The sequence below is a fragment of the Halictus rubicundus genome, chromosome 17 (assembly GCF_050948215.1).
Source record: "Halictus rubicundus isolate RS-2024b chromosome 17, iyHalRubi1_principal, whole genome shotgun sequence".
Classification (NCBI taxonomy): domain Eukaryota; kingdom Metazoa; phylum Arthropoda; class Insecta; order Hymenoptera; family Halictidae; genus Halictus; species Halictus rubicundus.
This window is the reverse complement of record NC_135165.1, coordinates 2,791,571-2,814,481: the sequence shown is the minus strand read 5'-3', so window position 1 is coordinate 2,814,481 and position 22,911 is coordinate 2,791,571. Positions and strand designations below refer to the sequence as shown.

The following is a 22,911-nucleotide window of genomic DNA, read 5'->3' as shown; positions in this document are numbered from 1 at the left end:
AATGATTGATCTAACGCCATATTTTGTTTATAACACATATTTTAGCAAATTCTCATGTTGCTCGGTATAAAAATCAATTATCTAGTCGATATATTCATTTTTTATTTTTCATATTTAGACATTTTTTTAATTTAAATTACGATCTACCACTGTATTTCTTCTCTGACAAAATCGAATTCCTATTTGAATAGATAGTTATAGAACTAGTAAATTTATTTTTTTTTTCAAAACATCAGTCGCACGAGCGAGGTACATTCGTGGAATCTTTTGCAAACTTGTTTGGATACAGTCGGATTTTTTAGCATGTTTTTGTCATGCACACATCCTTTGTTTTTCTGTTTTGTTACACTCTGGGCTCACCTGTTGCATCTACCCGGTTCATTCAAACAACATGCACTTGTGCATACAGGCTGTCCCACGTTACTCAGACAAGCTGCATCGTTAAAATGATTAGGGGTGGCAGCGAAATCATAAGCCAAAGTTGATGGTTTTAAATAATTTTCATTTACGCGTCAGCAAAATTCACTTTCTTCTCGATTAAGTAAAAACAAAGACTCGATTTTAATATACGTGAAAGATAAACGGTGGTCCCTTATTTTTGTTAATTATTTATCAGTATGTTACTCAGCAGTTGTAATACGTAAAGTAGCGGTACTAAAATAATTTTCAATTAACTTTGAACACCGGAAACAATTTAAAGAGTGCAACTCAATTCAACTTTTTAGAGCGACGCGGTTTTCGGTGCTCTATCTTAATCGCTAACTTCGTTCGACTTTGTCTTACGACTTTATTCTCATTTCTGATAGTTCGAACGGTGCAGCTTGTCCAAGTTAAGTAGAACACCCTGTATACGTATGTGGTCGTATTTTGTGCCGTAGGTGGCTGGAATACAAACCTTTTGGCACGGTAATAAAAGGTACAAAAATTCTGCCGTTCAAAGTACCCCTGAAGGAGGTGAGTACTATTCACAAATCAATTAATTATTAACACTCATCCATCCCTTTTTATGAATCCGTAGAAGGATTGATCACCGATGAATAACAAAGAACGGAGGTTTTTATCGGTGATACATTCGCAAATCTGATTTCTGGAGCCACTGTTCTCGACTCTGTACGATCACTGTGTTGTCGGAGTCGCCTTACTCTTCTTCCTTTTCTCCCACCCCTCCCCCTTTCTCTCTCTCGTAGTAAATCAATGATCCTCTTCGCGGGGGTCGTGGCGGCTTTGAAACCAAGATAAGATCACATCGAATTCCAGAAATAGAGGGTACAGTGTCGGCATCCATACGTATCAGTTAGGTATGCGCTCACACATCGGTAGGGTACACGGTGCAGACCACCGTGAAGACGGTGCGAACCAGTGGTATAGAACCAACACGTCGCCAATTATACCTGCGAATTGGTTAGCAAATTTTTCCATTGTTTTTAGAGACGTTTCAATTACCATTTTTAGCAAAAAACTGTCAGAGAAAAAGAAAAAGGAACGATAGCTTGCAAAAGTGGAGGCTTCAAGCTTCAATACGCGTGCAAATTGATATCCGTGCGAATCCTTTTTCGGGAATTGTAGCAGTTTTAATGTCGGCGGAAATCGGAAACGCAGCGTGCCAATAGTTTTCGGGGCCATTGCAATCGATGGCGATCGTTGCGCTGTATGCAAGTGATTTAGACGAATGTTTACAAAGCAGAACTTTCACCGGGTAAAAATGGCTTCTATACCACTGCTTGACAGCGCAGGGAGGCCCGTTTGTTCATCGATATGCTCTCTCGGTAACGGTAAGGCGGGAAAGGCACCTCCGGGTGAGATCCCGTATCAGTCGAAGCCAAATTGCTGTATTGTTGCATGCCCCGGCCCCGGCTAAGATATAAACAAGCTTGATGTATGCACACTATTCCGTCCGATACACGGCGGCAGCGCTTTTCGGATCGTGAATGGCCACGGCCGATTGTTTGCCTAGTAGCTGAGCAAACTCTCATGCTGGCTGCCGCTGTGTGATGTATCGCGGTCATGCTGTGATCCAAGCGGTATTCACTGATGTTTCCCGACTTTATGGATAGACGAACGTCCAATGACATCTTTCTCGGCTTTCTCTTTCAGGAGCCAGTCGTCGCTTCGATTTTATACTGTCTTCGATTGAACGCACACAGTCGCTCGGAACAATGGACAGGCGACGTCGAGAATAGGCTAATTTTGTGTTTCCGTGAAGCACGAATTTTTCCTCGATCACTGTGATCTCTCGCTCGCAGAGATCGCACGAAACTTTTCATCGATTCACGAATTTTCCATACGCGATTTGCGAACTGGGAGAAATAATTTATTGGTTGAGTTTACCGCCGACAGAAAAATCGTACGAACTTTTATTAATCCAATAACGTGAATTCCAGGTCAATTGCCGAGCGAACAAATAAAAATATAAAACAAGGGAGAAAGAGAGAACTGAGACACAGATAAAATACCACCGCAAAAAGCCCGGTGATCAATGATTGAAAAATTGTTGGCCGACGGAGAAATTTTGATTATCGGTAGAAGCTCGTACCGTCTTCTCATGCTCGCTCGTACGGTCCGTGGTTGTGGGTGTGCTCAGCGACACTTAATTGACAGTGCTCCGGGCTCGAGTTTCGCGTGGCATAAACCATTTTTATATCTTCAGTTTTTCGTCGGGGCCTTATTAAAATACAAAACGATGAGCGCCGCTAATTGAACGCACGGCCGTCTTGTAATACAGAAAATACATGTACTCGTCGGAGTAATTTCGCAAGGAAAGATATAATTCGAAACCACGAGGCTCTTTAAAACGTCCATAAGGTATTTCTTATCCGCAGCCGCGGTTGAATGTGTTTTTGCGCCGCGTTTCGGGCGCCATAAATTAATTTGAAGAATGCACTTCGCGTTGAATGTGCACGCTCCTCCATATTGAATCCGGTAATGCCTGAAAAAGGAACAGCGATGCGTATAAAAACTAGATTTACGCGACCGTTTGGACAGTTAACTCATCGTTGCGTTCGTCTAGAAACGCGCAGTATGACGAGTTTTATCATTGCGTTTGTTTGAATCGTCTTTCCCAGGGATAGTGCCTGAGACGTGGACCGAAGGAAGCATTGATTTCCAAGTAGCAAATCGAGGATTTCCAAATCGGTGGTGGAGAGGGAGCGACGGTATCAACAGTTCATAGATTGCCACGTCAAAATCGGCATCGGCAATTCCGTGCGCCGTTGGTGGCGAGCATAGCCGCTATTCCCGTTTGTCTTGACTCATTTAATTTCCGCCTCTAACTCCGAGAGAGCGAACCGGTTTTTCTCGTCTACCGTCGTCCCTTGGTACCTCGGCCGGACAGTTGCAAATAAGTTCGGAACCTTTTTCGGTGGATCCCGGGCCGTCATATCGCCGTTCGTTGGTGTGCGTGTGCGTGTACGCATACGCAAAATAGGAGGGTGCCCGGCTAATTGATTCTGGCGTCGCAGGCATTACATAAAACAAGTCGAAGCCGGGGCCCCAAGAATTGGACTCGGGCTGATTGGGCCCGTTGCGCCCGGCCGTGGGGGGCCACTCGTTAATAGGGCCCTCAAATGCTCTCGTGCCTGTGCTCGTGCCCGATGCTTGCCCATCCGCCGACCATCGCTGCGGCCAATCCTCTGCCCGTGATCATGCCACTCCGTTCTCGGCTCTCTTCTCGAAACGCGCCACTCCGGACCGCTTTTTCATCTTCTTCTACGGCAACGTGTAACAAATATCGGCTCACACGAAATGTGATACCGTGCTCACCGACACGACCTACACGCCTCTCGGCCTCTCCGCCTCCCCCACCCCCTCCCGACACGATCTTCTTCTCTTTCTTTTTTTAACGGCATCGCGGCAGTGGTTCCGGATGAATTTAAGACAGTACTCGCTGGTCACATATACATTGTAAAAGATGCGCTTTAAAGTCGATTTTAATTTTGGATTGAATTTCGCGTGCCTGTAATTTGGTACCGAATCGGCGGCCCGGAGGCTCGCGAAACCCTCTGTCCTCTCGCGGGACGATCCCCGATTTTATTTTACCGGGGAATTCGTAAAATTCGACGCCGCTGCTTTCTTTTTGCGCGGACGATGCGCCAAAGAGTCCTGAGAGCAACGATTGTTAAACAATCTTTCGGGGAAAGGAATTATGTGTACCATACAGTGCCCATTTTGAATTATTTTTTAAAGAACGTAGATTGCTGAATTTTCAGTCTGGGATCCGCAGTCTAATTCCCAAAATGTTGCAAGTCCACGATTTTTATCTAGTATTTACTTCTGGTATTCACGAGTGTGGGTGTGTGTGTGTGTTGTCGAGGGAACGCGAGATATTGTCGGACGATAAAAGATTGGAAGATGGAATGATAGTCGCGGCCGTGTACATACGCGTTACTTATAGCGTGCTTCCAGGAAGAAATATCGAAACGTTTTCATCGCCCTCGCAGATGTTTATCGTCCGAAAATTTGTTTCCTTGATCTGTATTTCACGAGCCTTGTGTGGGTACTTATTACGTGTATCTGCTTTCAGCGGCCGCGTAGTTGTATAGTATTACGTTCGGAGATGAACGACGAACAATGCGCAACCGATGCGTACCGTTCCGAGAGACAGGAGCTACCAACCTTTACATTTTTCAACGCAAAATCGCCGTCAACGATGCGACGCTTCTCGATTCAATCATCGTTTCGCAACACAGAAATATTCGGTTGCTTTCGCAACGTTGTAGAGCTTGAGATACATACCGAGATACAGTGAACTTCGACGAGAAGAATCGGTTCGTGTTCTCTCTTCACAGGAAACTGTCACAAGCGGTCCCGTAGAGAATTCTTTCTCCATCTTCCCGGGTAGGAAGAGCCGTGGAATGATTTAAACGTGGGAAATCGAAGAACAGATAGGTGTATCTCCCGGTATAGTATTCCTTCATTCTTACCATTCCGTTTCTGGTCTCGGCCGAATACCTGAGAGGTTTTCCCTCGAGATCGTTGAACGATGGTAAGGCAAATTCTGCACTGGTAGAAACGGAATATTAATTCTTCGCTTCAGTTCGGGTCAGGATCCAACCCGAGAATGGGTAGTCTGTCTTCGTGGGTGATATCTGTATTTCAACCCCTGGAAATCCTCGGCATTCAGATCGCTATCGCGTTAACTTCTCGGTTACACTAACCTCCCTCGTTGTTTTCACCGACGACGGTGAAAGCCGACTTGCCTTCGAGGAACCATAATGAATCGAGAAGTTCTGGCCTCGCGATGACGTTCGATATGTAGATTTTACATCCCGTGACGTCCGTCGCCTTCGGTTTCCTTTTTTGCACTTTTTCGATATCCGAACGACGCCGAAAATTTTCCTCGATCGAAACGTCCAACCGAGTTGTTAAGCCTGCTGAACGTTTATTTATTATATTAATGCAAATTGTAACGCAATTTTCAGACTGCGGATCTTGGAATTCAATAATGTTTTCGCATGCGTGCGACACGAACGTATCAATTGACGGCTCCGGCCATGTCCAGCGTTTGGCAACCCTATCTATGAAGATCGCCGGCGAAAGAAATGGGTGGCAGCTCGCGTGTTAATTATACTAAACAGGCACGTGATATTTGATGTTCGGCGTGCATCTCGGCCAGAGGGGAGCGCAAACATTAATATACCCATGAAAAGCTGTAAAGTGTGACACCCACTGTCATCCCGAGGTTGTGGGCGAGAGCACGGTCCGAGCGCCGCGTTAGTTTTCGTGTCTCGAAGGGATTTCGTAAGTTTGGCATAAAAGTTGCGCGTCGTCCGCCGTGAAATCGAGTGTGTTTACCCGCAAGATTAACGTCTGCGACAAGGCACAATGCCGCCGTTTATTATTTCCGACAGTGAACAAACCGATTACCATCACCGGGGGCCGTTACTTAACATTTTGCCGAAAAAAAGGAGGAAAGAGAGCCCGAAAAAGAGAGTTAGAGAGGAGGGACGTGTGCGCGCGCGCGTCCGAGAGAGAGAGAGAGAGAGGCGCCCGGGCCATGACACGAATACATTCCTCCGCTACGAAGTTTGCCAGGGACTTGTTCATAAATCATACGTGAAAAAATGTTTGCAGTCCTGTGCGACATATGCTAGCCAAATATCGCATGTGGCAGCGGTGAATGATGGTTTCGCCGCCGCTGACAAATTAATCTGATGCCTTCGACGCCGGCAATAATTTCGAAGATTTTCAACGTTCCCCCGATTCCACCGGCGCCCCGGGTCCCCGGCTCGTAAACCATCGAGTAGGATGTCGAATTATTGCGGCGGGAATTATTAATCAAAAAAATCGTCGCGTCTGTTGAACCACGCGGATGTCCCAGAGACTATCCTCTCTCCCTCTCTCTCTCTCTCTTCGGAAGAGAGACTTCTCTGTGGGAGAGTCGTGTATCGTAAATACTGGAGACGGCGATTTAACACTGAATACGTTCGTGTAGCAGAATCACTTGGAAGAATGAAGTGAAACACTCAATTCTCCACGTTCCTCGCGATAACTGTATTGGTCTGGAACATCAATTACAGTAGCTCTACTGTTGTTGCAGTTATAAACTTTTTTTTTTTACTACGATACTGTTCGGTGGGAGTGTGTAGAAGAGCTCAAAGTCCAAGGCGAACCCGAAACCTCGACTCTCGGTTACGAAAGAGGGTTCGAACTTTTGCATTTGTCTCAAATTTACGATCATTTAGGATTTTTAATATTTTTCGTGTATCCCGCTTCGTCATAAATTTTATATCACGAGCCGGGACAGAATGGCATAGCAAATTTCGACCATTTTCTGCCGTCTTCTTTCACGAAGAAGCTGTGCTATTTCTTCCAAGATGAATTCTTGCATATGCTTATCAACGAGAAAAGAGTTGATTAACCTCTCCGATGAAGCGTAGAAGCAATTTTCTCTTCAAGGTTAGCTGGCCATGACACTCCCATAAATACCCTCGCGGTAGAGGGTACGAGCGTAGTAATTACTAGACTGCCGATCTTTATGCGAATTTCCATTTTCATATCTGGCTTGATGTAGACTGAAAGGGGGAGAATATTTCCATTGATTGAATATTCGTTGTGGAAAAATCAATATAAAAATATTCTACTCTATCCAATTCTCCTACCCGGTTGGGCTAATTTACAGTTTTCGGAACGTCACGCGCGCCATGAAAACACATTGCACATCCTGTCCGTTGTATTATAGTTCGATCTCGAGTTAGCAATTGTTTGTTCGGTGAGTGGCGAGAACGATCGGTCGCGAAATTCGCAATCTTTCCGCGCAGCGGAGAAGCATGCTTGACGAAATGGACGAGGATGGGGGTTGCGAAGGGGGGAACGGGGGAGGGAGGGTGAAAGGGAGGGGTTCGAAGGAGCCGGCGATTGTAATTTATGCCGAAGTTAGCGAGCAACTTCGATGACTTTATAAAATATTACTGATCCCCGTTTCGGCGATCTTATCTGACGCCAATACCTCGGTTCGGTTCGTCGGAACGCCTTCCTTTTCTTCTTCTTCTTCTTCTTCTTCGTCTTCTTCTTCTTCCTTCTCTTCTTCTAGCAGACTGGCGCCTCTAATAAGAAGGGGGTCGTGTGTCACGTCAGGACCCACTGCGCCGCAACGGCTTCGCTCTCCCAAGTTCCCAACGATCGACACCGGAGGACCATATAAACATGTCATTTGTTGATGAAACTTGCGAGCTCTCGCGCGCGTGTACCCATTCGTTACACGTACTGTCGCGACTCCGTTCCCGAACGATCCTGAACGGTATGCAAACCAACCTGCCCCGCGAGACCATACTTCTCTTTCTTCGAGCACGGCCCGAGAGAGACTCGCTTTTGTCTCTCTGACCGAGCTTGACCCGAGACTGCTTTTCGGGTCCACCGACTTCCCACAGATGTTTCGCGTGCTTTCGAAAGCGGAATTTCTTGTAATCTTTCAGAGCCAAAGACCTTTTAATTTCAGATCTTCAGATTATAATCTGAACAGAAAATTTCTAAGCTCCCTTTCGGCGCAGCACAAGGAATCCTAATTAAATCGGTATATCGAATATAAAATCGGCCGAAGCATGTAAGCGGTTGTAACAATTCGACGCGGCAGTTGCGAGCGTCGAAATAATATTGTACGGCGGTGTAGGTGAAAGTGGGTAACAAATTGACGAGAAGATAGTGTAGCCTGTCGAACGGTTGCGTCTCCAGGACCCCAGGTGTGGGTGCCCGAAGGTGGTGGCCGAGGCGGAGGGTGTGGATACCTTGGGCCAGAGGGAAGCACGCCGCAGAGGACACTTTTGACTCGTACTTTAGTGTCACGATGCCCCATCCATCGCGTTTCATCAGATATGGTAGCTGGGCTGCAGCCTATCTCTGCTAGATGAGATGGCGAGTGTCCATCTCGAGTACCTCTCTTTCCGGGAACCCCGTGGAGTAAAGGAGATCTCGCAGTAGCGAAGCTTATCGCTCCGTCCGATCGTGTTTCGCCGTTTCTCTTATTTCGCGAGACTTCGTTACCCCCGGCCACCGTCTACTTGCGCGCACTTGTGGGTGCGTCGCAGAGCCACGCGTCCGAGCATCCTCAAACTCGGCTGTCGCGTACGAAGTAACACTGGAGCTCATCAAATCGACGGATTTCAGATTTTTTCCAATTATTGTAACGCTTTGTGTGGGGTGCTGTTTCATATAAAAGCAATTTTCAGAATGTCCTGCAATTCTCGCAACCCCTGAAAGCGTTCTAGCCTAGATCATGCTCGAGATGTTCAGGATTCTCCGTGAAATCGCTAAGGAAGCGTTCTGACATTATCCGAGTGGGCGCAAGCGCGGGGGATAACGGCTTAGAAACGTGATCGTTAAGAGACAATAGTTTGTTTTATTTTTGTGGCCCTCGGTGCCTCCATCAACGTCGGTTCCCTTGTAACCGGCGGTTCTACGCGAGATAGAATGCAGCATTCGTTTGAATTGTAGCGATGCCTGCAAACGAGAAGGGGGTGTGAGGAAATGAGTTCGGCGAAAGGGGGAGGAGGAAGAGAGAGAGAGAGAGGGAGAGAGAATGGGGCGAGAGGAGATTTGTGAATTCGGCGGTTTGGATGCCTGCGGTAGTAAGGTTTTAGAGGCGACCAGTGGCTTTATGCCTCCGGTATATAAATTTCCGTTGAATGGCGCGCGTATGACTTGGCGCCCAACGTTCTGTTCTACCTGCCCCCCTTTCCCCGGCGCTGTGTGTCCTAGCTACCAATCTCCCGGGTTTTCTTCTTTCTCCCCCGAAGCCAGCGAAACGGCCAGTGTCCTCCGCCTACGTCTGGATCTCTCCCTTTTCTTTCAAGGTCTCGGCTAGAGCCCCCGTTCTTTCTTCTCCCCCGATCTTTCATCTGTTTACAGAAATGTCACCGGCGGGCTGGTGACGCGCGAACCAACTGCCAGATTTATCGTCCGGTTGGCTGGTTTCCCTTCTGCGCGCATATCGCGTTCCTTTACGATCGTTTCCTCATCTCGTCCCGATATATGCGTGCGCCCCCGAGGCGAAAGCCAGGGAACGCGAACCGCGGCATAATGCCGGGGTAATTGGCGTTCAAGTACGATATACATATTCGCGAACGCGAACGGCGTTATCGCGGAGAGTTCGCGGAACGCGATATTCCGCTCGTCAATTCCGACGCCGAGCCGGTGTGACGAATCTCTTGGCACACGAGACTAGACGCAGCTAACGCTGCCCAAGTGGCCCCCGGAGGATTTTCGCATAATTCGAGGAAGAGGGGCGCGTCCTCTAACGCGGGTAAACGCCGCGTCACGGTTGGGCCGAAGCATTTTAGCTATTCCGTGGCTGGACCTGTTCAAATCCTTCATAATTAATTGTGCTTTCTTCTTTCGGGGAACAACAGGAAAATGTCGGAAATATTTTGGTAGTAGAGTCGCAACGAAATAGTTGAACGTAGATTTTTAGTAAATCCGAAGAGCGCCGAATGCCGAAAACTGATGCTTCCTGGATCCTACGTCTTGTTTCAGGAAAATTGGGGGAGAGCACAGTTGTGCGATACCCTAAGTAAGGGGATGACAGGACGTGGGCGTATATTCGGGGGGTGATTGGCACGGCGCCGGGTCCTCAGCACCTCGAGGAACACTTTGCGCGCTGTTGGAAGGGGCTGACGAGGCGGAGTCCGGTCAGCCATCGGAAACAAACATTTGTTTAAACGAGCCCGACAAGTCACGGTCGTAAATACCTGCGAGTCGTTAATCTTGTTTTTTGGTGGTGCCGCTTATTCGTTAATGTATAATGTATTCTCACCCCCGTAGCTAAAACAATCAAGCCCGCCGGTTGGAAAAGGGAATCGGTAACCTTCGGGCTCGGGACCCTGACGCCTTTGAGTGTGATACGGATTAGTGGTATAGATTACAGGTTACCGAGTTCATCTGCGTGTCGGCGAAATTGATTCCTCGGTCCGGGCTTCGGTAGGCTTCGATTTATGACTGTCAGCTGGACGTCCGCTGCCCGTACGGAAATAATAGATCCTTTTTCTTTCTCGGTTTTCTCGTAATGTCCGTGATTTATTTGTGAAGCAGAATTCGGGACGTTGGAATGCGCGGATCTAACGAGGTACAAATTATAGTTGGAGCGAGATTAATGCCCGTTCGGCGATTATATTTTCCGGTCTTTCTTCGTGATATTTAACGATAAACGCGCGTTAAAGCGTGCCGATATTTAATTTCATTTGGATTTTGTGCGATTTTTGTCGCAATACGAAATTATGTTGTCGGACGTCTCACGGATGAAGGTTTAAAAATTGCAAATTTATAATTCCTACTAATATTATAATAAAAATGCAACGTTAATTTTGTCGAAGCTTGTCATTTTCACGCACCGTTTTATAAGACCGAGAACAATGGCAATCATGATTTCGCCAACTAAGAGACCAAAGAGGAAAAATAACAGTGTTGTTTATCGACCCAAACATTTGTCCCGTATTTTACAAACGTGAAAATACGGTGAACAGATAAGGATCCGCAGTCTAATTACCGGACACAATGAAAACCAAAGAGATCCATCAAAGCTAGAAAAATCAATAGAAAATCCATTAATCTCTTTCAATGGATCTTTCATAACCCAGCTTTACGAGCAACCATTGAAAATTGATTTACCGCCTGCGAGGCGTGCCTAATCACGCCGCATATTTAAATCTATCGACTCGATTCTTCAAACGTAGAAAAATCGACCTGGGATCCTTTTGATCGATCGGAAATACTCGGAACGAGAGAAATCGTGAAAAAATTCTTCACGAATGTTAATCATACTTACAGAACATCGATGTCCCGAGTAACACGTCGACATTATCGCAAGATAAATCGCGCAGACTCTAAATAAATTCATAAGCCATTCATCGTGGTCAGCGAATTTAGCGTTAAACATTTTGGTGAAACTGAAACCAAAAAAAAAAAAAAAAAATAGCGCCAGTACACCGTGCGACCAATAGAAATTTTAAGCAGCTGCCGGCTACACGAGAAACGGCTCTCTGTCGGCAAGATCGAAAGAACGGAAAAGTCCATGATTCTTCCGTGTTGCATCGCCGTGTCGGTAGCGGCAATCGATTGTCCAAGCAATAATGGTACCGGTAGCTGTGGGGGACCTTTTAAAGGGCTCTGTGTTGTTCTCCGCCCTTTTCTCTGTTCCTTTCAACAGATCCTGCGCTGCTGATAACCGGACAATTAAAACGCACTAGCCTTTCTGGAAAAATCGTTAAGCAGGGAAAACAACCGGGCCCGCTGCATTTCCCAAAAGATTTTTCTCTGATGTAGGCCCGAGTCGGTTCGTTTTCCATAAAATCCGTCCGTCGTGTCGTGCTGAGCTTCGCATAGTTATTACTAACCCTAGCGTTTAGCTTTTCCTCGACGGCGCGCGCTTTTATTAGGTCGGTCCATGTGAAATGTCTTCAGAATGCAAATGCAACGAAGCCTTTTGATCTAGAAATATTATTAGTCTACGCGTTCGCCACGTACCATTCGAACGAAAACAATTTCTGACCCGAGATTTTCGACACGGCTCTAGCACCAACCTGATATATCTCGATGGTAAAAAGTGAGAAACGAAGAGAACGCGATACAAGTGTTTAGGAATTAATTATACGGTCGGATATGGCGGATACAGCCTCGCCATTCCGTGTAGAGAACGTATTAGTATCGGGCCGACAGAAAACTTTATAGACTGCCATTAGAACGCCGTGTGTTTTCTATCACCGGGCATCCGTGGTGTGTGCCTCGTGGGACAGCGGCTCGGGAACGTGTTCCCTGCCCGGGTATAAATAATAAGACCACGTCGGCAGTCACTATAATTCAATTCACACCTGATAACTGTGACCATAGAATTTCCATATTACAGGCTTGTAATAAAATTAAAAATATTTTCGGGGCGGTCCGCCACGCTTCGGGGGGTCTCGCTCCTCTCATCTCCTCTCGCCGCGGACAAACGGACCAAGGATCGTGATCCTTCAAGTTTCGCTGTCGTACGAATTTGTTCCCTGAATTTGTTTCCCGTTGTCTCCGGTGGTCCTTCCCCGTATAGACGACAAATGGCATGCGACCACCAAAAACGAAAAATGACAACCGCGCCGGCACGCGGACTTCTTCGACTTCTTGTTTCGAGCAATGGCTCGCACTCCGAAATCGTTGAATTCCTTCTCCTCCACCGAGTGGGGTTCCTTTCAGTGTTTTTTTTTTTAATTCAATTACTAACCCTTTGCACTCGGCGCTATTTTCATTCTAAAACTAAATGTTTCTTCCGTCTTGGAATATTTTCATTTTATTCGTACGAAACCGATCCGATTTCCACGTATAATATTTAAATGTTTAGTAATCCGTTGAATACAAATTTTGTAATGTAACAAATATTTTGCAATATTTTTTGTAATTTCTTTGAAATAATGCCACAACAAAATGTTTGCGTCACAATATTTCGTTCTCTGTACCGTGCAGGCTTATTACAGACAACGGTGATATTCCAGGTGGTAGAAGCGAGCGATCCTGTATGGGAACAAGGAAGCGTTTGTGTACTTCGAGTTTGGTATCGCGTTTCGATCGTTTGACAGAGTGGCGGACACGGTCCGCGAGAATGATAGCGGACACTTCTAGCGAGTGCTACTTCCGACACGTTCCTTTGTTGCACGCGTCCCTCCGGCTAAGGTGACCCATTTTAAATCGCTTGAAATCTTCTGCCAAACGAGGAAGTAAGTGGATACGGATAACGTCGCGCATATATCAGCTGGCGGCAGCCATATACCAGTCTATATGGCGTTCCTATGCGATTCTATACGAGCACGTACAGCCCGTTGGCCGTACTCGTGCAACAAAATGTTCTTCTCCGTAAGCTCCTGCCTTCCCATCCCTTAAGCTTTTCTCTTGCCCGAACTCTCTATTCCCCACTCCCCCGACAACCCCCCTTTTTCGCGACTTGTCCATAAGGGAATTTCATAGAAATCGTCTGAACTGCTTTGTGCGGCGAAGGTCGTTTAGCCGCGGCAAAGCAATGCTCGCCGATCAGTATGTTTTCCCTTGCTTCTAGCAGTCAGACAATCGTTCTCTATGAATTATTCACGAATCCTGCTGCCGGCCAGAGAAACACGCAATGCTTTCCTACCGATTAGTTGCTCATCGATTCGTTTGCATTGTCTTCCTCCTTGGCAACTCGGGTACGGGGATCGGTAAATATATTTATTTATATTTACTCGTTCCTTCTGGTCTCGGTTCCAATTTTCTATTCTTCCGTGTTACCGTTTCTTACATACAGTTTTATATACTCCATTTCTAATTGCTCGCCTATTACTTTCTGCTCGTTCTGATTGTTCTATGCATCCGCCGCACTTCTTCGGCACGAAGATTCTGTTAGGAAGAGATAGCAGACGGTCACACGCGTATTTCGACGGTGAAAGCAACCGGACGGCCTCTCTCACGATTGTTTCCGTGAAATTTCTCACGGCGGATCCGCCGAAATGGCGGCGTCGCTTTCTGACGACGGGGCGAGGACCTCCGAAGTATTACGGCCCACTCACCGCGAAAGCATGAAAGCGCACCCCTCATAAATATTCCCGGTAAATGCCGCCGATACCTACCGTTGGTGAACGCCTACGTCGCGCGGTGGTTCGAACGGTAAAAGAAAATCAAACTTCTCGATGTTATTTGCACGATTTCTTTTCCTCTATGTGAAAATTTTCCGCGGTGACGTCTCTCGCGAAATCCCGAAAGTTGCTTGCCCCGTGCTGTTGTTTCAAAAGCGTAGCAAACGTTTGAATGTTTATAGGACGGTGGCGCGACGTGATTCATGCGATTGTTCACCGAAGCGTCACACAAACTTACGCGCATGAATTATATGATACCGTACGCGCGGGTCACAGGGCTGGCGCGAAAAAATATGATTTAATGGTCGTTACGCCGTTGTGATTGCCTCCTTTACCTCCTTCGAATTTTGTCCGAGACGGAATCCTCGCCTGTCTATCTGCACGGTTACCTCCGATTTAATATGTTTCTTGTCCAAAGAATCCCGACAAGCCGGGATAAAATAATACCGTTCATAAAATCTTATAACTTATCTGACAACCTTGAACTAATACCTCCAGCTCCTCCGTGTCGGAAGCGAGACAATACAACCGTGCTAACAAGCAATAAAAGGTGATTTTACAGGGAAAGGATTTCTTTTAGGACCTATGATTAGACAATTCTATACCCTGGACACTGTAAGGCCTACAACTACCTTTGTTTTTAATCACCCTGTGTAAAACACCAGTTCTAAGCTTCCTCTTGGCACAACGCAATCGTACTAGGGGTGGATAGCGTTAGCGTTACGTAAGGGGGGTGGTTAAATTGTAGTTTTGGGGTTGAGCGAAACAAACGAGAAGCCCGCCGGGCCCGTTCTCCCAGCCAAAAGGAAGCTGAAGAAGAATCGGTGGTGGGAAGACGCGTTCACGAGAAGACTGGGTGCGCGCGAGCCCTCGTGGACTGCCACAAAGGGCCACAATGGGGGCACAGCTCGTCGGCCGATAATCCTGATTTAGACGCGGTCGTATATTAGACTAAGGATCGTGAAATTGAATGGCGGAATCAGCTGAGAGATCCTGTTCTCATCCGAGGGAAGAGGGACTGCGACGCGCGAAAAATAAACTGCCTATACGTATAGCGGGGGCAGCGATAGTAAATTTCGCAGGTGGGCAGCGTCCGTTATCTCCTTGACTCCTCTTCGCTTTGTTCTCTTTACACTTCCCGGTCTTCTTGCGCTCGAAAAGCTTTCTTCACTAGGTCAGAGTTCAGAAAATGTCTTGGAGAGTGTGCTGTGAAACTGATTTTCAATGATAAAAGAAGAAAATACGAACGAAGAAGTTCCTCGTGGAAGCATTTTTATAGTTTCGAAAATCGCAAACGAAAGATCCCGCAACAAGTAATTTCGACGCGTAGTTCCAGCGTTGAAGTGTGCGTATCCACATTTTGATTAGAACCGATTCAATTAAAAACCGGGGGTGTTGAGTCACCGGGGCAGCGTGGATTGATCGCTCGATCAAGAAAACATCAAGTGCAATCTAATGTTTCGCAACACGAGCCAATATTTACTCGTTTCAATTCTCGCCGTGCCGGCCGGTTTGATTAATGGAAATACTTTTGAATAATCGTGGGACGTTTGCGTAAACAGCGGCGTCCAGATAATTAGATTCCCTCGGTGTTTACGTTCGCGTTCCTATTATACATATATTTGGAGCTCGGTTATTCATCGATGTGTTGGTGCCCGTGCAGCTAGCCTGACGGACAGCAGGGGCCCGTAGTCGCGCTTGTCAATCACACGACTATGATTACAGGATTACGAGTTCATAAGACAGACGTGGAGCAACTACAAAAGCGCCACCATTAAGATAGGAAAGAGTTCCACGCCTAGTCAACGGCCAGATCATTATGCTCGGATGCGAGAGCTTATACCACGAGCCCGTTATTAATGCGACCGATACTCATTCCGCACTCATCCGTAGATACGATCTCTCCGCCCAGTCAATCGGATCGCGGAGCCTAAACCCGTAATTACCATTAGCCCACCCATAGCGAGTGCGATACTAGCCGGCGAACCAACGAAACTTTCAATTTACACGTTCTTCAGTCCCCGGCCGTCGAAACTATGTTAAATAAACGTTCCCGTTCTTCGTTTTTACGCTCCCCGTAATTGATTTCACGGGCAACATTCGCGCGTATTTCATTCGGATCAGCTCTCTCGCCTCTGGTATCAACGTGTACCAGCCGTGTGTGTTTATGGCAGCACGATTCCGTTGACGGGTCAATTTCGCTTCGTTTCGGCTTCCTCGAGTTATATGCGTGCACGGCGAAATCGAATTTTAGAGAGAAACTACGAGTCTCAGTATAGTTCTAAGAAACTGTTAAAGCGATTTTTAAGAAAACCATTTGACGGTTAACAATCATATTCGATGACTAATCTACTTTGTGTCTCGTTTCAGACTTTCTCCACATACCTGAAACCAGAAGATCGGTGAGTGCATTCACATCGTCGTTCATATACAGGATGTCCCAAGAAATGGGTAATTCCTGAGATTATTTGAAACAACTTTTTCCTTTGCGAAAATCTTCTCCGTGGCTTTGTTGAGGAGTTATTAACGAAAGACACGGACCAATCAGAGCGCGGCTGGAAAAGGTTACATCAAGTGACCCCGAGAATCGCATTTTTGGGACACCCTGTAGACACTTTCTCTATTAGTCTTAAGTTTTAGCATGCTGATTAAATTCAATCCTTGTTTCTTACATTTTTGCATTACATTTTACAGAATATTTGGATCAATATATTTTAAAGTTCGATTGAGAACAAGCTATTTTGCCAAATTAATCTACCGTTTGCTGGTACGCCATGAACTTAATTCGCAAAGGACACTGTTCAATAGGAAGTACAGTGCACTTTCGATGCATTTGATTTCTCGGTGCATCAGAAAATGAATTCCACCGGGTATTTGATGATTTCACATTTTTATTGTCACTACATCCGTGGGCACCGACGGTTTGGATATTGTTTAAGTGAAATGCCTGACCATAGGGCCTGTATGGGCACCCTGGCCTAATTCCTCGCCTAATTCTGAGCTCTCCTAATGTATCGTCGCCCAGTCTCGAGAACGATCTTCGTACGCTTCTCTTTGAATAATAAGCAACGCACCCGGACAATTGGCTGATTTTTTTCTGGAAGCTGTTCGATCTGATTCGATACGTCGAGATTTCGACAATCGAAGTGTAGTGGTGAGTGCACGCGTTATAATTCGGCCGTATACATTGTTGCAGATTTACAACGTCGGCGCTGATGCAAGCGTTTCCGCGTCTCAAGTATATCATTGACCTGACAAACACAAATCGTTACTATGACCAACAGGTAAGGCAAACACTGATCAAATACCAATCTTCGCGCGAGAGCATTCTCTTGCATTTTCAGTTGAATCCGAAAATGAAATGTTTGGTCGATGCAAAGTAGAAAGGGAATTTCTCTTCTTTTCTAACAAAGGATATCGATCTGTCTGCATTCTTTAGAATATGAATTGTTCTGAAAGTTTTTACGCGTTTTCGTTAGATTTTCGTGTGCAAATATATTAAAAATTAAAAAAAAAAAAGTAAAAGAGTTAACATATATTTCGGTGTAAAAAGGAAATTGCATATAACAGAAAATATATTTTTGTTGGAATGCTACAGAATTGTTCTAGAACAATTTTTGTTTACGATATAAGACAACACAGTTTCCCGTAGGTGTGTTAAATTGATTTTTTTGAAAATTGAATATCATCGACCGGGTTAAAAACGGCGCATCGTTGCGTAGTTGAAGAAAGTATTTTTGTTTTTACGATGAAGTGAAACCCGTTTGCACGGGATGTAATATATCGCAAATGTCTTCGATGGCAACAGAGTTGGCAGTATTTTCTGTAACTGACATTTACTATTAATATTTTCCCGCTAAAAAATTTGCTATTTTAGTCACGTGTATAGGTAATAAAGTAGCGAAAAACCAATATAATATTCCTTACGTTTGCTGGAAGAAGAAAAGAAAATCCTTTGGGCGTGTACACAGTAACGTACGTTGAACAATGTTTTAGATTCGTTTCGAAAATTAGAATTGCAGATTCCTAGATTTTTCAAAATCTAATTATCACCATAATAGAACATATGTAACATCACAGAGAAATATAAAATTTGATAGTGTTTGTAACAGAAAATGTGGCTGTTAATCAAGTGTTGACAAAAGCCTGGTGCAATTTTTATTCCACCTGAAATTCTCAGCAGCCACTGGACCTGACTTAGGCAACTTTTGCAATTTTCCATCATTATTTTTGCATCAACTTAACCCTTCTAGGACGACGTCAGATTGTTACTTTCATTCATTGTAAAGTCTTCATCTAAGCTCAATTGTCGGATCTGTGCTGTGACATAGATCGTGTAGGACACTACCGTCAATTGAACTGCTAAATACAGTTCAAATGACATCGTGTTTAGTGTCAGTGGAATCAGAAAAATGCCAGTTGGTGAAACTCCCATAAAAAAATAATGAAAAATATAGTATAGTTTGCAGATGTCGTCCCTGAAGGGACAATTGCACCGTGGAATTGCTATGGAGAATACCATCGCGAAGAATGTAGCCAGATACATGTGTCATCTTTCGAATAAGTCATCTCGCAGATGAAATTAGTTGCAACACTAATAGAAGCGTGTGCATACGGTCGGACAGCCTAACCTTTCGGTAATAGAGCCCAAGAGGAGGTTTCTTCGTTTCTCTCCGCAAGCTGTCGCTAGCCTGCATTCCTTGATTCGGGCAGATATCCAAACGCGTGTGTGCCCACGGCTCCTTTACTTTGTCTTCTCTTATCTTCGTCTCTCGATCGTCATCTGCTCTTTCTCTCTTTCTCTCTTTTTCTCTCTCTGTCCTCTCTCCTTCAGCGACCCGTTCCTTCCCTTTTTCCCAGCTTTTTCGTTTTTTCCCCGTCGTCTCTTGTTCTCCTCCTGGAAACCTAATATTACGTCGGGCTAGTTCCGACTTTATGTGGCATTTAAAAGCGGCCGAGCGGGCCCCGGCTAATTTGTAACGGGGACAGAGGGGCCGCGCGGAGGCTAATGAACATATTATTAGATTTTCGGAATTGTCGACTGCCGGACTCCGATCCCCGGCGTGTCTAGCGAGGAGAGCGTGAACCGTTTTGAGCCGGGACTGTCACAACGAAAGACCGATCAATTATATTAATAAGTCCCCCCCCCCCTCGGGAAAGGGGGCCTGTGGTTGGTCGATTCGTCCGTTCGCTCTTCCTTTTTTCTCTCCTCGGGTGGCCATTTGCCACGCGAGGACCAACTGGAATCCACCAGGGAAAATATTTTAACAGCGTCCCGGAACCCTCCCGACCCTTTGAGCACCGATGCCGCACAGGCCCCCGGGTAATTAACACGTGGGCCTCCGTGGTGTCACCCACGTCTAATTAGAACGAATTAGATTTATCGGCGAGCCCGGACGAGCTAATCGTTCCGGGATTTTATCAGCTTCCACCAATTTCCGTTCGTTCGCTCGAGAAGACACGCCGCCGGAATGAAAATTATTTTTTCGTGCGCTGAATATGAAAAATACGCCAAGCATTAGACAAGTATGCCTTCAAATATGCCGAAAAATAGTTCTGAATCCTTTTTGAGCTCTCGCTTCGCTGTTTCTCTCAGGACGTCTAATAATTTGATGCGTTGATTCGAAGCAAACGATTGGAGGCACTCGCAGCGAGATCATGAACGCGCTGATTACTCATGCTTGATTACATTTTGACGCAGGTCTTCATAGATTCTGGCATCACGTACAGGAAAATTTGGGTCGTCGGTCACGAGGTGCCCTCCAGAAAAGATGTGGTAAAGTGAGTACACAATTTGTTTATAACGTGGACAGTAACGTGTAGAGTTACATCGTGTCCGGCTATTTATTTATTTCTTTTCCGTTTCTCATTCGACAATTTTTATTTCGCATAAAGATCCGCAGTCTAAGGGACAGAAATGAACGCAACGACCAGACGAGTCGGAAATCCTCTTATTTTCATTTTTGAAAATTAAGCCGTCAGAGTGGAAAATTAGATAAAGATCCACAGTCTATTTATAATAATTGTGAGACGGTATCCGCGTGTCCGCGAAAGGTTCACGAGCGAGAACAGCATCGCTTCGAAACCGCTAGGCAGATCGGATCTCCGAGAATACAAGTAGCGCCGTGGCGCTCGACGATTATGGCAACCATCGAGGGGAGGGATCATCTAGTTACCTATCCCGGCGTGGGCGTACCGGTCATTCAAACCGCATGCGAACGCGCGTACGAAACACGACACGAAACTCATGTACGAGCAAGTGTTAACCACCTATCTTATTTAATGCCAATCGTATTTCACGTTTACTGCACTTCCCACTCGAACCACCCGCGGTTATCGTCGATCGATCAACGGTCGATCTCGCGGACGATGTTCAACTAATTGTTTTCCACCGTCATATTAATGCAGCCTCGGTCGAGCAAGTGGAATCTACAACGATTATTAAAAGCATCTCTGGAACGGGCGGTTCCCGTATCTCATTAAAACATTGTATCGACGCCGACGAAAACGCTGCACCATTGTTTCTCGAATGAACTTTCACCCGACGTTTCAGGAGCATGTTCTCCGAAGATTCTCCGAAAACAAGTGAGTATTTTCGAGCGGCTGGGCCCTGGATCGTTTCTCCCCCAAAGGTTCGGGGCGCTGTAACAAGATATAGCAAACGGAGATCGAGTTGCGCGATATTCGCTAGCTGGTTGACAATACGCGGACTCGGCTTCCCTAAATGCATTCGAATCGTGTTCCCGTAGGATTCGAGGAAAGTCCGCTACAATGTACGCCTCGCGCGACAACGCGCGTGGGCGTTGACGCCTCGGCGACGACGTCTTTATTCTCGGAGACATCGAACATAAGTTTCCCCGTGTTCCCTGTCTTGTAGGCCGAGACAATGCTCATATATTCCACGAACACGCCGGGAACAGTCCGCGACTATCGGGAACGATGCGCCGGGCGCGCACAAAAGACGGACGAGATAATTGGTTGCATTACGCTCGATACGCTTCGCGAATCGATCGCGAAGTTCCGACACCCTGTCTTCGGTGAAACTGACGGGTAAAACGTGCGTTTAATGCACCATAAAAGAGAGAGAGAGAGAGAAAATGGTTGAAATTTCTCCAAAAAAATCTTACACATTTCTCTTTCTGCGAGTACGACAACAGTGAAGTAATCTTATATTTTATTGCACAAGACTCGGACGTCGTTGCGAACGTTTATTGTACCCTTTCTACACCATACGTTTTTCCCGAATACCTAAAGAGAGCCAGGTGCGTGTGTAAAACGCGGCCGTGCACAGGTTCTGTCATATCTCCGGTGGTGGTCTCTTCCGCCATTGTTTCTTTTCAACTATTGGCAAAATGCCGAGGAACCCGGTCTTCACGCTTTGGACCACTCGGACGATCGTGTCATTAGGTAGATTTGCCAGAGCATATCTTTCCTGTCCGTTTTCGCCTGCTTGGTTCCAAAGGGGAGCTGCTTATGCAAGCTGTTGTTGCTGCTTCTTACACCGTTTAATTTGTTGTGACTCGGTGCTGCTGCGTACGGGGTATTAACACTGAAACTACGTTCCGCTTGTGATCGTATTACGTCGGTTATCATTAATTCGTTCGTCGGGAAAGCAATACGTACTGTCTACGAAGAAAGCGTGGCCTTGAAAGCTGGCAGCAACAACGAGGAAAGCACATGCTCAGGCACGGCCGGGGATCAGAGTGTTTGCAGAGAACTCGTGCTTTTGTGATCTCCTCGGTTCCTCGGGGTACTTTTGTCGAGAATACGGTCATACAAACAGCGGTCGAACCGTTCGGCTGCCTACGAATCTATGCATTAAACATCTTCAAACAGAGGAAATCTCACTGCGCCACCTTTCACAATTTTTGCTCACCTATAGTTCTGTTGCGGCTCGCGCGGCAATAAAGCTCGAAAGGGGTACGGGAACCCCGGAGGCTATTCAAACTTAATTCGATTGAGTATGATAATATGCCCGACAGAATAATTCGACGGAGCTTTATGCGGTCCGTGAATGTATAATCCTCTCCGCCGTGAACACGCCCTTCGCAAACAATGCGTGCACTTTGTATGCAAAATAGCAGATTCACCGAGCATCGCCGGCCGGAGCCGAACCGCTAATTGGCAGCTTATTTTCGCGTTGGTTGTTACATCTGCGGAAGAATCGTTCAATCATGCGTCTAGCTTGCGTTCGATGCGAGTTCTCGGTGGATAACCCTTACGTCGATAATCAGAATTTTCTACATAGAAATCTACAATAGTCTGACTATTTGCCGGCAAAAATGAAGAAAGGATGATTAATTAATTCTCAGAACTTGACAGCGGGTAGCCGGTCATTGACACGAGGATTAATTTGTGAGACACGTGGGTGAACAAGAGTCGCCTGAACTCACTGAGCATCTATGGTTAACCGTTTGCACTCGAGTGGTGACTCTGAAGCACCGCTAGAAATTATTGTGGCATTATTCCAAAGAAATTACAAAAAATGTTACAAAATATTTGTTACATTACAGAATTTTTATTCAATAGATTACTAAACATTTAAATATTATATGTGGTAATCGGACCAGTTTCGTATGAATAAAATGAAAATGTTCCAAGACGGAAGAAAAATTTAGTTTTAGAATGAAAATAGCGCCGAGTGCAAAGGGTTAAATGTGAGGTGAGAAGAATTTAATGTCAATAGAAGGAGAGAGGAACTTAATCATTTTTTTAATAAACTGAATAAATGCGACCTTCAAGTCACCAGGTGGATAGGCCAGATAGCAGAGTAATTTTTCTCGCAGGTGCAAGGACACCCTAGTGTCTGAAGTGCTCGATCAAAATCGCTTGTTTCAGTGCTTACCCTCAG

At 45.8% G+C, this 22,911-nt stretch overlaps 1 protein-coding gene across 1 annotated transcript in view; it reads left to right on the top strand.

Moving 5' to 3' along the window:
- The window catches only part of LOC143362704 (uncharacterized), a 35,779-nt gene that overhangs the window by 1,391 nt on the left and 11,477 nt on the right, over window positions 1–22,911 (top strand). Inside the window, 4 exon segments of the mRNA XM_076803094.1 lie at window positions 879–954; window positions 16,431–16,462; window positions 17,257–17,344; window positions 19,762–19,841. Coding sequence (XP_076659209.1) covers window positions 879–954; window positions 16,431–16,462; window positions 17,257–17,344; window positions 19,762–19,841 — 276 coding nt within the window.